This window comes from Podarcis muralis, chromosome 6, assembly GCF_964188315.1.
Source record: "Podarcis muralis chromosome 6, rPodMur119.hap1.1, whole genome shotgun sequence".
NCBI lineage: Eukaryota > Metazoa > Chordata > Lepidosauria > Squamata > Lacertidae > Podarcis > Podarcis muralis.
Window position 1 is genome coordinate 62321006 of NC_135660.1, and position 18018 is coordinate 62339023.

Consider the following 18018-nt stretch of genomic DNA (forward strand, 5'->3'; position numbering starts at 1 on the left):
CTGCTGTGGAACTGCTTACAGGTTACAAGTGACATTTTCATTTTTGAAACTTAAGTAATAGGTAAGGCACAATTAGCAACCTGAAAATGCTACATAAAAGTGGGGCGTGGGTCTGCTCAAAACCCACCCAACTTGCACACATGTGTGAGACATGCACATCTGTCTACAACAGGTCTGGGCAACCACTGGCCCTCCAGACGTTGCTGGACCACAACTCCCATCGCATACCCTCCAAGTGCCCCTATTTTCCAGGTAAAGGTAAAGGGACCCCTGACCATTAGGTCCAGTCGTGGCCGACTCTGGGGTTGCGGCGCTCATGTCGCTTTATTGGCCGAGGGAGCCGGCGTACAGCTTCCGGGTCATGTGGCCAGCATGACTAAGCTGCTTCTGGTGAACCAGAGCAGCAAACAGAAACGCCGTTTACCTTCCCGCCAGAGCGGTACCTATTTATCTACTTGCACTTTGATGTGCTTTCAAACTGCTAGGTTGGCAGGAGCAGGGACCGAGCAATGGGAGCTCACCCCGTTGCAGGGATTTGAACCGCCAACCTTCTGATCAGCCAGTCCTAGGCTCTGTGATTTAACCCACAGCGCCACCCGCGTCCCTTATTTTTCAGGAACAGTCCCAGTTATGAAAGCCATCCCAGCTTCTGATCTGATCCCAGAATGTGCATTTCCACACACACCCCGGCAGTGCCACCGCCACCGAGCTCAGGGAGGAGGAGGAGCTGGCACTTGTCCTGAGAGGCGGTGGCTGAGAGCGATCATCTGACCTCCTCCCTTGGGGAGCTCGTAGCAGTTTCTGGAGAGCAGGCGAGGAGGAAGAGAAACTGCCACTGTGGAGGCCCAGCCCATGCATAGCCATGGCAGGCTAAGGCAGGCTGGAATGGGGAGGAGAGATACAGTTTGATTTGGGGAGCTATCTTTTGTTTCTAAGATACTGGTCCTGTGCTGGACAGCACATGACATTACCTGGATATTTGGGTTGTATCTTTGATGCTTATGTTCTGTTTTCAAAGAGCGCTGAATAATATTTTTATGGGTCTGGACCATGATTTCTTCCCATAGGAGTCAGTTCTTACGCTTCCAGTCACTTCAAACTGTGCAATATTAATATCTGCTTTCTTTCTCAGTCCTTCCCCACTGCTCAGTTTCTCCTTGGGCCATCCAAAATGGCCTGTAACCGCATCTGCAGCTCTGGCCTCCTTTATTCCATCTGGCTGTCAGGTTGGCTGATGAGGTCTACATTCTTTATTATCCAAAGCATTAGAGCTTGTGGCCACTCTGCCCTGGTCCACACCACCGTGTGGAAATGTTGCAGCCCTGGGCATCACCTGACAATTATGATTTAGGATGTAACGTAGCACAAGCTTTATCCCTAGAAGTAGACGCTGAAAACCACGACTTGTAAGAAAAGAAGATTTCTTCAGCCTCATTACATGAGAGTGGCTGCGGTGTTAGCAAAACACCTGTTTTCTTGCTCGACTTGAGAGTATGGAAAATGGCACATTTAATTGCCTTTACAAAGCAACCGCTATTCTACAAGAGAGCTCAAAAATGGGGTTTGAGAGTCCCACGGGTCACTTCTAAGTGAAAAATCCCTGTCTTTATCAAAGACCACACAGCCCAACACAGACTGCGGTGCTAACATTAAAAGCTAAAAATAGCAACAGCAAGAAAAAAGCTATTGCCAAGTTACAAAGGGAAAGAAAAGGCAATATATTTATATCTTAAAATAAAGTGGTTATAACAAGATGCTATCACCAGCACATAATTCAAGACAGTTTGGACCTAATTTGCAGGCTATGTGGCATTCAGCCAGAGACAATGCGTCATTTAATGGTTGGTTGCCCACAGCTTGTATAAGTAAATTATACTGCTGCCTCATCGCAGCTCCGTATTTGCACAGAAAATAATCTTTCAGGACATCTTTTTTCTGAATGTATGAATTACAGTCAAAGCACAGGCCCCAGATAAAAACGCTGCGGGACAGAAGTTTAAATATAAAACTATTGCTATGAAAATCCTCCCAGTAAATGCTGTTCTTGCATTGTTCTTCACCACAAGATGTTAAGTGGTCCCACTGCAATTTACTAGTCATTTCAAGGTATATCTACTGTGCAAACCTATTTCAGTTTTGCACCTATTTAACTTGTTAAGGTCTCTCCTGCCCTGCAAAAAAAAATCATGGAAATCATAGCATGCAAAGGTGGTAAGAATTATCTGTTGAGATCCCTAGACTCCATCATAGAACTACAGCTCCCAGAGTTTCATGGGAGTGCAAAATCAATTTATAATGTTAATGTAGATGCTATTACATGTGTAGAATTAACATGCAGGTGGGGGGTGGTCACAACAAGTGGGCATTGTGCTAATTCTAGTTGATCTGTTGATCTGTCAACAGCTGACGAAGCCTTAGCATCTGTTATCCTGCATTGACTGGTTGTTCTGATGTAGAATATCTAATCTCCTGAGAAGGAAAAAGGCCCGTTTCTGGCCTTGCTCTGTGCCATGGCACACTAAGCCAGAACTGAGGAACTGCTAGCTCACAGAGCAAAGATGGTCCTCCAGACCTCCTCATTTGGCTCACAATGCCATTTTCAGGAAGCCATGCCCACCTAAGGGCTTCAAAGGAACAACTGGGAGCTGAAATCTCCTGGTTAGTCCTTTGATTGAGAAAGGTATGTTCCCACCCACCCAGGTGGGAGTACCCCTTCAATCCCCCACCCCACACATTTCCTCCATTTGGAGGAGAAACCTGGGGGGCACATCTGAAAGCCTTTTATAAACATAGCTGCTGAAGGATGTTCACAAAGCCCCTGTAGTTCACAGGTAAAAACCATCTGACATCGCAATGATGGCTGTAGCACTAGCAGATGATGCAAATGACTATCTGTCCGCCTAAGAAACTTTAACCACAAGTGAATATATTTGCAAAGTGATGGGCTTATATCTACCATGAAAGAGACCTCTCCCCCCTTCACAGCTTTTCAGAATAGTGGAAGCTCAGGAGATCCCAAAGCAATAAAATATGCTTCAGAATGCCGTTTTATTGCTTGCAATGAACTGCTTTCAAATGAAGAGAACATAATAAGTAAAAATAATAGTTAAAAAGTATCACACAAACTTTTTTTTAAATAAAAAAACTACACATCTGATTTATTTAGGTGCTACAAAATGACCCACTGGGGTGTAGTCATCAATTGTTTAAAACTGCCACTGTTCAGCCTTTCAGAGTTTAATTTTACTGACCTTTAGAGTGATGGATTTGAGAGCCAGCTGGACTATATTTTGAAATAAGAAGAAAGACATCAAAATTATATGCATGTACAGCTGCAATGGACTGACTGGGCACACCCTTCCCTCAGAGGCATCATCTTGTTTTGCAATGTTGTTCTTCATTATGGTTCACTTCCACTACCATGTCCTGGCATGGACACTGCTGCTTGTGTAGACAAAGCAGCAACATCTACACACAAGAGGGAGATATCGGCATGCTTGGAAGAACCCCAAAGTACCAAAAAAAGGGGGGAGAACCCAAAAGGGGGAGGCGAAAGACGGATGAGGATTGAGCATTCTCAGTAACCGCTGGATGCCAACTAACCATACAACCTATTATTGATGGAGTAAATATATAATTTTATTTGACATTAACATTTAAAAGACAAGGGATAGGCCTATTCCCAATGGAGGAATTTACTGAGCTCAAATAGCCAATAATGCCTCTTCACTGTAGAGGGCATCAAACAAGGCAGGAAACGGAAAGCATAGAACATGAGGCCTACGCAACGTGCGAGTCACCAAGACAAATTAATATTACATTTATACACTACATTTTCTCGAAGGAGCTCAATATAGTTACGTTGTTCTCTTCTTGGGAATAGCTGCTTTGAGCATATTATGTCAGCCCTTCACTGGTTGGAACAGCTCCCAGCCTATTTCTGGGCCCAGTTCCAAGTGTTGGTCTTGTCCTTTAAATCATGTCCTGAACTTCCGGAGGCGGCGCGAAATGGCAATGGCGGTCCTCTTCAGCTGTTGAAGAGGGGCTCCGCGGAAAAGGGTCGTGCGCTGCGGCACAGCGACGACCCATCCAGATAAACCACGGGTAGAGTGAGCCCGTGGCCGTGGGATTCGGTGGGCACCAGGAGCGACCTCGGAAACGTAGAAGGGACCCCGTAAGGGGCTCCGGAACGTGGAGGGGGTAGCGGTGCTGTGAATCCATCGCTCTTTCCGCGGAAGTGAAGCCGCGCGGCTGCTGCTGATGAGCGCTGACCTTTCTTCTTTGAACATTTGATTTGAAACAACATACTCGTGAGTAAGAAATCTGAGACTCTATTTGAACTGTATTTTGTGAATTTCGGCTGAAAGCGGGAGATGCTAAAAAGGAAGTCAGTCTCCCGTCTCTGTTTAAAGTACTGAGCAAAGTCTTTCTAAAGCGGAAGCGTTGAAAGGAGTTTAAAAGAAGTTGGAATGTACCCTGCAAATTCGGACTTGATTGATTAAAAGCTAAAGGAAAAGTTAAAACTGTATTATAAGTGGATAGAGACTGTGTCACTTCTCTTTACCTTTTGTGGATTACAAAGTTATGAGATCCAGCTCTCGGGCTGTCTGGATACAAAGTAACATCAGATTGTGGTGACTGCGTATAGAGGTACAAAGTTTCATTGGGCTACTCTGCAAGTTATAAGAAAGGAACTGTTGCAAGCACCTTTGTAAGGAACTTTTATTCTCTGCAGTTTAAAGTGAATTTAGAGGGTTCCCCCCCCCCCTCTGCTTTGGATTTTACCTTATTTGGGAACTTAATGGTGGAAAATCTTCATCCTCCTCCCTAACCTCTGGGGTGCTCCCCCTGCTGGATTGTGGAATTATCAGTCTCTGAGAACTGCTGGTTGTTTTGGAATTTTTTATGTCTGGATGTTTACTTTTTGGATTGCTTTTCCCATGGGATTTACAATTTGACCTTGAAACATAGACAGCTGTGGAATGAGTGGTGCAGGAAAAACAAGGGCTGGCAAGAAAGCAAAACAAACCGAACTATTGCAATTAACTTTGCCTGTGCAGCAACGCAGATCATCTGTCCCAATTGTGACAGGTCTGCAAGAAGGACAACCTAAACAGCCAGCTTTGGAGGATATGGCTGCAGGAGGGCTAGACCCTATTTCTAAAGAAATATTGGACCAACTGGCAGCATTAAACAAGAAAGCTGATGAACATGCAGTTAAATTTGACCAGGTGACAGCTACAATTAATAAATTGACAGACCAAGTTGCTCAAAATACACAGGCGATAGGAAATATTGAAAAGATTACAACGGAAAACCGAAAATTAGCTGAGGAAGCAAATACAAAAGCAGACCAAAATAAAAAAAGGATAGAGGAACTAAGAGGGGAAGTAAGACCACTGAGCAGACAGGTTACTGAACAGCAGGCCTATCTGTCTATGGCGGAGTTGAAAAACAGAGAAAGCAATCTTAGGCTTAGAAATATCCCAGAATTAGAAAAGGAAGACCTGATCGGCTTTTTGACAGCAGAAATATCCAAGTTCTGGGGCTTGGCAGAAGAGAAGGACTTTAAAATAGTCACCGCTTTTAGACTGGGAAGAGTGGCCAAGAAGGATAAACCAAGAGACTGCTTGATCATATTGAGATCTAAGCAAGAAAAAGATAATATACTCGGCCTACATTTCAAAAATTCATTGGTGATACAGGGAAAGACAGCAGAAATCTTCAGAGATATACCAAAACAGCTGTTGGATTTAAGAACTACATATAAAGATCTGGCAAGATTACTGAGAAACAACACAATCCCCTACAGGTGGGAATTCCCCCAAGGACTATCTTTTAACTGGAAAGGGAAGAAGGTAAGAATCAGAACAGAAGAGGAGCAAGAAAAGTTCCTGAACGATCACGGGGAGGACCTTCGGAAAGGAACAGCAGGTACTTGGCCACCCCCCCTGCCTGGTGGAAAAGACCCACCTCCAGATATAGACGACAAGGGAGACAACCCTATTGGCTGACAAATTGATCCAGGATGTCTCTGCAGCTCTTCAGTTGGAACATTCATGGTGCAAATTCCCCCGAAAAAAGGAAAAGGATTTTTCATATATTGAGGAAAGAACAATTAGACGTCATTTGCCTTCAAGAAACCCATGTGACTAGGCTCCACAGAAGAGTATTAATTAACAAGAGACTAGGCCAAGAATTTATTTCATCAGACAAAGTAAAGAAAAGAGGAGTAGTGATATATGCAAAGGAGAGCCTAGCACCAAAATTTGTCTTTAAAGATGAACAAGGAAGAATTCTGGCGATCGAAATACAATCACAATGCGAAAAAATTTTGATAGTAGGAATTTATGCACCGAACGAGGGGAAATTGGAATTTTATAAGAAGCTGCATGAGATAATGCTGGACCATATTGACTATAATAACATCATTTTGATGGGAGATATGAATGGGGTTGTCTCCACATACATGGATAAGTCACAAAACCAAAACTTGACTAAAGATGGCAGACTACCAAAGACTTTTTTCGAACTTACAGACAATATGGATTTGATTGACATTTGGAGGATAAAGAACCCTCTAGGTAAAGAGGGAACATTCTTTTCTGAGGCCCACCTATCCTGGACACGAATCGACCAAATCTGGATATCTAGAGGACTGGCACCTAAGACTAAAAAAATAGAGATCTGCCCCAAAACTTGCTCCGACCATAACGCCTTGAAAATAGACTTGAGACTTACACCAGCTGGATCCTTCAGATGGAGAATGAATGACTCTTTGTTTAGAGACCAGGAGATTGTAAAGAAGGCCCAAAAAACGATGAAAGACTATTTTGAAATAAATTTGAACACTTCGGTGGAAAAGAAAACAATCTGGGACGCAAGTAAAGCTGTTATGAGAGGGTTCCTGATACAACAGAATACTATTAGGAAAAAACTCTGGAATGGTAAAAAGGACAAGATTTTGGAAAAGATAAAAGACGGAGAGAAAAGGTTGAGACTTAATCCAAAATCAAAAGAAGTTTTAAGAGAAATAAAATTCCATCAAGCACAATATGTGAAATTGATAAATCAAGAAGTTGAATGGAAAATTAAACAGATGAAACAAAGATCATTCGAATCGGCAAATAAATGTGGGAAACTGCTCTCATGGCAGCTGAAAAGGAGACAAAAATTGAACTTTGTTACCAATCTAGAGGTTGAAGGAGAATGTATTCAGAAACCAGAAGAAATTAGAAAGTGTTTCCAGAGATACTTCAAAAAACTGTTCACTCAAGGACCCCAAGTGGAGACTGAGATAAATAAATTTTTAAAAAGTTATGGCCTGGAGAAACTAACACAAGATAAACAAACAGCCCTGAATTACAAAATAACACAACAGGAAATTGAAAGTTCCATTCAGAACATGCAATTAGGCAAATCCCCGGGCCCAGATGGACTTACCTCCAAGTATTATAAGACATTGAAGGAATATTTGACCCAACCACTGATGGAGGTATGCAACCAAATTATGGAAGGGAAGGGGGCACCAGATTCGTGGAAAGAGGCATTCATCACTTTGATACCAAAATTGGAATCTGAAAAGACTCAACTTAAGAACTATCGTCCTATCTCACTCCTAAACATGGATTATAAGATTTTTGCCGATATTTTGGCAAATAGATTGAAAAAAGTTTTAAACGAAGTAATCCATAAAGACCAAGCAGGCTTTCTCCCTGGTAGACATTTGTCTGACAACACTAGGAACATTGTGGATGTTTTGGAACTATTACAGGCAAACTTGAATACGAAAGCAGTTTTGATATTTATAGACGCGGAGAAGGCCTTTGATAACATATCTTGGAAATTTATGAAGAAAAATTTGGAAGGGATGGGAGTGGGAAGGGCGTTTCAAAATGGTATTGAAGCAATCTATTCAGAACAAAAGGCTAAATTGATAGTAAACAACGTGGTGACAGAGGAGTTCAAAATTGAAAAAGGAACACGACAGGGGTGCCCCTTATCACCCTTACTATTTATTTCTGTCCTGGAGGTTTTGCTGAACTTGATTAGGAAGGACCAGAGGGTGGAAGGAATACAGGTCGGAGGAAAACAATATAAACTGAAGGCCTTTGCAAATGACTTGGTTTTGACATTACAGGAGCCAGAACACAGCACAAAAAGAGCTTTAGAACTAATCTCTGAGTTTGGTCGGGTGGCGGGATTCAAGTTAAACAAACAAAAAACTAAGGTCCTGGTAAAAAACTTGACACCTTTAGAAATAGAGGGGTTCCAGAAGGAAACAGAACTAAATGTGGTTAAAAAAGGGAAATACCTGGGGGTTAATTTGACTGGGAAAAATTTGAATTTGTTTAAAGATAATTATGAAAAATGTTGGTCTGAAATTAAAAAAGACTTAGAAATCTGGTCAAGACTGAAACTTTCCTTGTTGGGAAGAATTGCAGCAGTTAAGATGAATGTATTGCCAAGAATGTTGTTTTTGTTTCAGACCCTGCAGATCGTGGACAGGGTGGAGTGCTTTGGAAAGTGGCAGAGGGACATTATGAAGTTTGTCTGGCAGGGCAAAAAGCCCCGAATAAAACTTAAAATACTAACAGATGCAAAGGAAAGAGGGGGATTTGCCCTGCCGGACTTAAGGTTGTACTATGAAGCTGCATCCTTCTGCTGGATGAAAGATTGGCTCTTGTTAGAAAACACTGATGTCCTAGATCTGGAAGGGTTTAACAATGCTTTTGGGTGGCATGCATATTTGTGGTACGACAAGGTAAAGTCTCATAAGTTATTCAAAAACCATATTGTCAGGAAATCTTTGTTTACTGTCTGGACTAAATACAAGGACTTACTCGAAAACAAGACTCCGAGGTGGCTGTCACCGATGGAGGCTAAGGCCACAAAAATACTTAATATGGGGGGTGGCTGGGCAAAATACTGTGAAATAATAGAAAAAGTGGGTGACACTTGGAGGTTGCAGAGTTTTGAAAAATTGAAAGGAAAGGTGCGAGATTGGTTTCATTATGCCCAAATTTTAGAGATCTTTAAAAAGGACAAAAAAATTGGTTTCCAGGTGGAAAAATCAAAATTAGAGTCAGAATTACTTGAACCTAAGACGAAAGTGCTTTCAAGAATGTATAACTTGTTGCTTAAATGGAATACTCAAGACGAGACAGTTAAATCAGCCATGATAAAATGGGCACAAGATATTGGGTACAACATTATGTTTGAAGACTGGGAAAGGTTATGGACCACCGGTATGAAATTTACGGCATGTAGTGCCTTAAAAGAAAACATTATGAAAATGATGTACAGGTGGTACATGACCCCAGTCAAACTTGCAAAGATATATCATTTGTCTGACAATAAATGTTGGAAATGTAAGGAGGCTGAAGGAACATTCTTTCACCTTTGGTGGACATGCCCGAGGGTGAAGGCTTTTTGGGAAATGATTTATAACGAGTTGAAAAAGGTATTTAAGTATACCTTTCATAAGAAACCAGAGGCCTTCCTCCTGGGCATTGTAGGCCAGAGAGTGCCAAAGAAAGACAGAACTTTCTTTCTATATGCAACTACAGCAGCAAGAATCCTTATAGCCAAATACTGGAAGGCACAGGAGTTACCCACACTGGAAGAGTGGCACACGCAACTGATGGACTACATGGAACTGGCTGAAATGACAGGCAGAATTCGAGACCTGGGAGAAGAGACAGTGGAAGAGGACTGAAAAAAATTCAAGGACTATTTACAAAAACATTATAAGCTATATGAATGTTGAGAATTTGCTAAGTTTTGAGAAAATCATGCTTCAGTATTGAATTCGAAAATGATTGAAACTAAGTTATGACCGAGAAAAGTTCAATTTTTAGAGTAAATAATTAGATGAAAATACAAAAACACATGAAACAAGGTATTAATTTGCTGTTTATTTTTATTGTAAGGAATGCAGGGATGGAGGATGTGGGGAAGTCCAATTGACGATGAAAAAAGATTTGGAAAAATGAATTTTCTGTTGTTTAATTTCTTCTTTCTTTTTGTAAAACAGCATTTGTTGTGTTATTGATGATGTACTGTTGATTTATTTGGACCTTGGAAAACAAAGCAATAAAAAATATTATAAAAAAAAAAAATCATGTCCTGCCTTGGTGCCAGGGTGCATGAAGTATAACCCGCCTCCACATTTGCCCACTTGGACATTTAGGTCCCCATCAGAGGCCCTTGCTTGGACATGAAGCTTGCTATGCAGCAGCAACATTTTAAAGCAGTCTGCCCTAATTTACTGGTCCTGAACTTACATGCAGATCAGTGGGGACTCAGGCGGCACAAGAGGAGCTTGGGCAGAACAGCAGGGGGGGGCGCTCATTCTGCCACCTCCCCAGTCTGACACTTGAGTCAAGAGCAGGGTTGCCACCTTTGGTTGGGCAAAATACAGGACAGGTCAGAGGGGGAATTGGGGAGCTAAAAATTACTTTACCTGGTGCAGAAATGACTTCAAAGCAAGCCCTTACTCTCTCTAGCTCTCCGACTCTGAGTCTCTGTCTTCAACCTCTGCCCACACAAAAACTCTTTCCACCTGCTCTCCACCAAAGCCATGCATACCCCCTTTCTCGTTCTCCAAGTCTGACCCACTCTCTGCCCACACAGTTTTGAGGAGGAGGATGAGCCTGAAAACATGAAAAACAGGCATCCAAACAGGACACAGGACACTTTTCTCTTTAAAAACGGACAATCACATTTTTCTAGGGGCAGGTGGCAAGCCTAGTTAAGAAGCTCAGCATGGTTCGTGGCGGGTTATGTCTTTCCCAAGAAGGTTGTAATTCCTCACCTCCACAGACTTTCTCCTCACGTTTATTCTCATTACCACTTAACTAACTGCTGAGCAGACTTCTGGAATTCATTGGAAATACCTATACAGTGGTACCTTGGTTTACGAACTTAATCCATTCCGGAAGTCTGTTCTTAAACCAAAGCTTTCTTAAACCAAGGCGTGCTTTCCCATAGCAGTGGGGAACTCAATTTACAAATGAAACACACTCAACAGGAAGCGAAACATGTTCTGCTTCCAAGACAAAGTTCACAAACCAAATCACCTACTTCCGGGTTTGCAGCGTTCTTAATCCAAGTTGTTCATAAACTAAGCTGTTCTTAAACCAAGATACCACTGTATATCTATAAGCAGTTGCTTGCCTTCATACAAAGTAGGCCTCATAAATGGTTCCAAATTATGCTATAGCAGGCTTCCCCAACCCAGTGCCCTCCCAATGTTTTGGACTACGGCCCCATCCTCCCTAGGCAGCACCACCTTGACTTAGTATTACTTGTGGAAAACACAAAAAGTGTCATGGCTGTTACTTTAATGAGGGACATGAGAGAGATGGAGATTCTGCAAGCGAGTTCAGATGCGGCATGAAGCAGGCACAAAAACTATATAATAAATGCCCTTGTTTTGAGCTGTCAGTTTAACGAGGTAGGGGGGAAATGACAAAAGAGCTTAACTTTTAAAAAGCCAAAACAAAGCAATAAATCTTTATGTTTAGGCATATCTGAAATAATATTGTGGGGGTAATATTCAACCAATGATTGCAGAGGAAAATTCATAACTAAGGAGGACAACACAGCAGCTTGAACAGGCTCTGAATGTTGAGTGGCTCAGGAAAATGAAATTCAACATTCAGCTGGAGTCAGTTGCAGTCTGTAGCCCATCATAGCCAATCTGTTCCTCATTTTGGTAGAATGATTAGAATCCTCAGGGCCTAACAGAGGATGCTCATACTCACTTGACATAATACAGAAAGAGCAGAAAAACTTTACTATCTGAAAGCCCATTTCCCAGCTATTGATACCGTGGGGAAAGATTCCTTAGAAAAGGACATTTACATGGCATTTTTCACAAGTTCTCAAAAGGTTACACAGTTCTCAGTAACGTTTCCAACCCTATAAAGTAGGCCAAGAGTAATTAACAACAGCAACAAATTTTCCAAATTGGGAGGTGGAAAGGTTTTGGCTGAGAGAGAATGGTTTGCTTAACTAAGCCAAGCTCACTGACCAGAACCACATTGCAACTAGCCATGCACTGAAAGGAGGCATGCGCTTGTTTCGGTGTTTGCCAATCACAAAACAAAACCATTTTTTATTCCCATGTGGCAGGAAAGCTCTAGTCTAAAAAGGTTAATTGGTAATAGCAGTGGTGGGACAGAAAACGTAGGTTGAAAATGCCAGTGAGGCACACATTTAAATAATCACAAGCTGTCCCAACCCATCAAGGAGAAAATGACAATGGACCTAGACACTAGGTGGTTGGTGGTCTCTCTCTCTCTTGTACTGGAGGCCTTTAAGCAGGGGCCTGACAACCATCTCCTGGAGATGGTATGCCTCTAACTCGAGGTTTCCTACATCAAACAGGGGATTGGACTACAAGGTCCTCTCCAACTCTATGGTTATATAACCACATGACAGTCATTTTTATTGTGTCCATCAGGAAGCATAAATTAAGTTGCTACAGCAAGTCTTGAAGCAGTTTACAAGTCATTTTCTCTCTCCGTCTCACTCACTCATTCACACATACAAACAAATACACAAACTGAGCAGCATAGGAATTACTTGATTTGATTTGATATTTTTGTTCCACTTTTCCAACAACAAATGTTGGGCTCATAGCAGCTCGCAATAATCACAAAAACAATTTTTTAAAAAACCAAGAAACATTACATTACTTCCCCACGACATGACCCCATGTTGCTGGGAATTGTGTGTGAACTAAATAGCCATGTGGGGGAAAGTTGATTGTGCAGCTCTTGATCGATTGAGAAAAACCCTACCCACAAAGTAGTTTGACCCACACACAACCACCAGGAGTGCTTCATGACACCACAGCAAGGTTGCGTGAGATCAAGAAGCCATTCTAAAGGAACAAGTGCTTAAAAAAAAACACAGTTTATTGATTAGCCTTTTTTAAAAAAAATGTATTCATTAACTAGAATTGTGCCAAAGCTCTGTGCATATTTAGAAATCGTTCCCATTAAAGTAAGCAAAATAGGCTTCTTAATAAATATTCCTAGGATGGTTGTTCATCCTCCGCCTTAGGTGTTGCCGTGGTACCTTGTTTTGCAACCAGGATCCATTCCAGAGCCCTGGTCGCTAGCTGAAAAGGACACAGGGCAAAGCACTGTGTCTGCGCACATGCACAGATTGGTTTGTGCTTCTGCGCATGCGCGAGCCATTCCAGTACTTCCGGGTTTGCCACAGATGTTTGCTGGAATGGACGCTAGACAAGGCGGACATTCGCGGAGGTATTACTATATGAACAATGTATTTTTAGTCTGTAACAAGTTCCTCAAGGTGCCTGTGGTTTAGTGTGACCATCTATTCTGAGAAGAAAGTTATTATGTATATTACCGTGAATTTTTTGTTGTAATTATTTAAAGTTGTCCTCCTTTGACAGGCATATTGGGAGACACTATCCGTACCAAGGACTGAAGTATCCACTGACTGCATGGATGAAGTAGCAGAACATTTTTCACCCACCTAGAAAGAGAGAGGAGGGGGAAATGGGCAATTTGTCATTCTAATAATTACCTCAAAACCTGATTGCCAAGTTTCTATTTCTATAGAATATATTCAGTTCCTTTCTCGCCAGGCTGCAAAACATTTCAAGCAAACAGCCCCTTCTGTTTCTCTTGTGGAGACAATGTGCTTTTGAACAAACCCAGCCATATTCTCACGCCATCTTTCTCTTATTCTGACAGCAACAGTTTCAAACTGTGATGCTCCCAATATAGAATGAACACCACAAACGCCTCTTACTGCCAGCTATGGGAGATACCAAATGACCACAGCATCATTTGGCCTGTGTCTGAAGGATCCATAATGGGACCAACACCACTGATAGACTTTTCATATTATCTCCCATCATTCCCAGGCATGATGCTTTTTATTCAAGTATTGAGTTACCATGGGAACACAGGAACCCGCCTTATATCAGATTAGACCATTAGCTCAGTATTATCTAAACTGACTGGCAGCTGTTGCCCAAGAGTTGTTCCAGGAGATCCCAGGGTTCATACCCAGGGCGTGTAGCCCTTCTCCCAGAGGGCAAACTTTACATTTGCCATGAAAAAGTGTTATGAAAAATGTCTCTATGGTGACCAAATGACCATAAAACACAGACTCTGGAGAAAGATAGGGATAGACCGGAAGGGCGGAGAAACATACAGCCTGTGGGTCCCATTCCCTTCTGGGCAACGTTCTCAGGTTCACATATCACTAGTGTGGAGGGTCAGAGACAAAACTGGGCAAAACAATGAATGTAATTTTTTTAGCTTTGTAGTACATTAGGCTGGTTTCTTAATGCAACACACACCTCTCTCTATCCTCCAGCAAGAGTCATTATTAGAGTTCAAGGGCACATTCCAACCAAGCAAAAACACTAAGGGCTGGTGAGGGGTGTGGCCTCAGGAAAGAGGGTGTGGCTAGGGAGATCCACACAAAGTGACCTGGAGAGCCACATTTCGCCCCTGAGCCTGAGGCTTCCTACCCCTGGGTTAGACTGGCTAAGCCTTATTGCCACACATGCTCTGACTAGTATTAAAACTTCTCCACGCCTGTGTTCTTTATCCTAGCCAGTACCCAAATGAGGAAAATACATTGCTTCCTCCTTTCCAAAGACCACAGGGACTCCATGTTGAGCTGATACTGTAACATGGTAAAGTGGTCAACTGAATCCCAGCTGACCAGCAAGAGAATCAAAGAACAAGTGGCTTATAAGTGGTTTCCTCTTGCGAAAAGCAGAGTTTGACAAAGAATCGATTCTTAAGGTTGCTTGAGAGCACCTAGTACTGCTCCCCTTCTTAATAAATATGATTCACAAAGTCAAATTATAGAACATCTCAGTTTGGGGGGGGGGGGGAAGCACCCATTCCAGATTGGTTCATTCTGTATTGACACATTTAAGGACAAAGATGTAGGAAACCAGGTATAGCGTGAAAAACTTTCTTCCATGTCTACGTGTCAGAGACATGACTATAATATATGGGACAAAAGACTTTTGCCAAATTACATAAGCCCTTCCGCTAATAATATTTCATCTAAAAGTTGCCATTATATATGATCCAGTGGAGACTAGAAATTCATTTACTTGTTCAATGGCATTTGTATTAGGATAATTTCTTATAGCAGTAGTAAGCGCAGCTTTCTGGTAATTTTCGCTGTGTGTTTTGAAAGGAGGGAAATTAGTGTGCGTATGTCTGAGCCTGCCTTGGCAAATAGCCCAAAGGGATTCAGTAGGTTGCGACAAAATCATTCAGACTTGATAATAATACAATCTGTGAATTATACTTTAATGGTGGATTTTAAACTGCAGACATCATATCACAGCTAAATGGGCTGCCAGAGACCCAATGCCAGCTAAAGAAATTCAGAAGACAGTAGTGCTGCGTGGGAAATTTCGGAAGTTAAGTCATCTCTTAACTTTGTAAAACTTACAACTTCTGAGTTCTCTAGTTTCAATGATTTTATGCAAGAGCAAGCTGAAGAATATGTCTATTATGTGCAATTTATGACCTATAGCTTCAGTTTGCCTGGTACAACATGATTAAGTATCAACATGGCCTGGAAAATAATTTAATCACCTTAAACAAGTTCCTTTCAATATAAAACTTATACTGTACTCTCTTGAGATTTTAGTTAATTCCAAGAGCCTGTTTAGACAGAAGATTTTGTAACATATATAATCAGTGATGCTGCATTTTTGCAACAAGGAAATTGCCAGTTACACATGCTCCAGTCACTTCCAGATTAGACTAATGTAATGCGTTGTTCATGGGACTGCTTTTGAAAAGTGACCGGAAACTCGAATTGGTGCAAAATGTGGCATGAAGACTTATGACAGGAGCCTGGTCAATTTAGTATATTACACTAATACTGCATCAGTTGTATTCTGCCAGCTTTTGAAGACACAAATAGACTTGAAACAGAAAATTGCCTCCTTGCTGGGACCTGCAGGGGATGGTGAGATCACAAAATTATAGAACTGTAGAGTTCAAAGGAACCCAAAGGCTCATCTAGTCTAAGTCTCTGAAATGCAGGAATCACAGCTAAAGAATCCCTGATAGATACCCATCCAATCTCTGTTCAAAAACCTCCAATGAAGGTGTTATGTTCTGAGCTTGGATCCTAGAATAATAGGCAGGTAGGCTCCTAGAATGCAACAACCTGATTGGCCTGCAAGAGCACCCCAATCAGGCCCAGGAGGAAGTTAATTGGCCTATAAGGCCAGTAGGATCCTAGAATGCAACAACCGATTGGCCTGCAGGAGCAGGCCAGTCAGGCTCCATGAGGGAAGCAGAATCAGCCAATCACACGGGACCTATTGTGTAAATAATGTATATAAAGCCAATGGTTTCGGAAGGGGGAGATTCATTTACTGTTTTGACGAGCTGCAATAAAGAGCATGAAATCACTACGCGACTCCAAGCATATTTCAGAAGGAAAGTCCAACACCCTCCAAGCTAGTTTGTTCCACTCTGAAACAGCTCTTACTGTCAGAACGTTCTTCCTCATGGTTAGTCAGAATCTCCTTTCTTCTCATTTGAATCCATTGGTCTTACCCTCCACAGGGGCAGCAGAAGCAGCAGAAAGCAAACTAACTCCATCTTCAGCTATGTGAAGATAGCTGTCATATCACCTCTCAGTCTTCTCTTCTCCAGGCTAAACATACCCAACTCCTTCAACCGTTCCTCATGAGGCTTGGTTTCCAGACCCTTGATCATCTTGGTCGCCCCACTCGGAACAGGAGTGGTTGCCCAGTGTCTGATCCTAGCTCTGTGCAGCTTCAACAGAGCAAAATCACAATGGGGCAACCAGGATATTGTGTGGCTGGATGTGAGAGCCAAATGATTTTTTTGTTTTAATGCTATTGCTTAATGTTGCCTAAAATCTGCCACCTGAGATAACCGCCTCATTCTGCCTAGTTGTAGCATTAGCTCACTGCCTTGTCCCTCACCTCCTGGCTAATCCTGGCCTTTCCTCCTCTCACTGGGCTCCCCTGCCGTGGCAGAGTCCACACTCCAGTAGAGTCCATTATTTTGTCACTGACCCTTGTCTAAAATTAGCTGATCATTGTAAAACAAATCTCCACTTCATGTTGCTCCAATTAAATTACAACAAAATTAATTTGAAAAACCCTTAAAAACCAATTAACCTTTCTTTCAACTCTTCCTTATTCCTGGAGGCAGCAGAAAATCTGAAAGACCATTCTGGTAGCAAAACGTCATGGGCTGGTTTTAAACATGCTGAAGGCAAGGGCTTCCCTGCCTTCTATTCAATCTCAGTGTTTGGTGTGTTGTTGTTTTTTTTAATTTCATTAAAATTCTCACTGCTTTGATATGTGTCTTGATTATGAAAAGTTCATTTGAGATGGATTCTAATTAGCCGACTTGTACAGAACGAAGCCAGAGTTGTTCCTACACGGGTAAGCATTTAGAGCATGAAATATTTGCACCTTTTAAGCCATGGGTAGGCAAACTAAGGCCCGGGGGCCGGATCCAGCCCAATCGCCTTCTCAATCCAGCCTGTGGACGGTCCAGGAATCAGCGTGTTTTTACATGAGTAGAATGTGTCCTTTTATTTAAAATGCATCTCTGAGTTATTTGTGGGCCTGCCTGGTGTTTTTACATGAGTAAAATGTGTGCTTTTATTTAAAATGCATCTCTGGGTTATTTGTGGGGCACAGGAATTCATTCTTTTCCCCCCAAAAAAATATAGTCTGGCCCCCCCAAAAGGTCTGGGGGACAGTGGACCGGCCCTCTGCTGAAAAGGTTTGCTGACCCCTGTTTTAAGCCATAGAGAAAAGGATTGTGTTGCAGCACATAAAGAATTGCATCAGGTCTGAGAGAAGCCACAGCCTGAGGAAGGAAACAGTGGTGTGTGGTGAAATTTTTCATAGGCGAGCAGTTAGGGACAGAGGCGCCAGCTTGTGAGGGCAATTGGGGAGGCGATATCACAATGTCGTGCATGTGAGCATCGAGCCTC

At 42.2% G+C, this 18018-nt stretch overlaps 1 protein-coding gene across 1 annotated transcript in view; it reads right to left on the bottom strand.

Moving 5' to 3' along the window:
• Nucleotides 1–18018, bottom strand: part of DNTT (DNA nucleotidylexotransferase) — a 99501-nt gene that overhangs the window by 73239 nt on the left and 8244 nt on the right. Inside the window, exon 3 of the mRNA XM_028728544.2 lies at nt 13387–13515. Within this exon, the coding sequence (XP_028584377.1) occupies nt 13387–13515 (129 nt within the window). The remainder of the gene's footprint in view (nt 1–13386; nt 13516–18018) is intronic.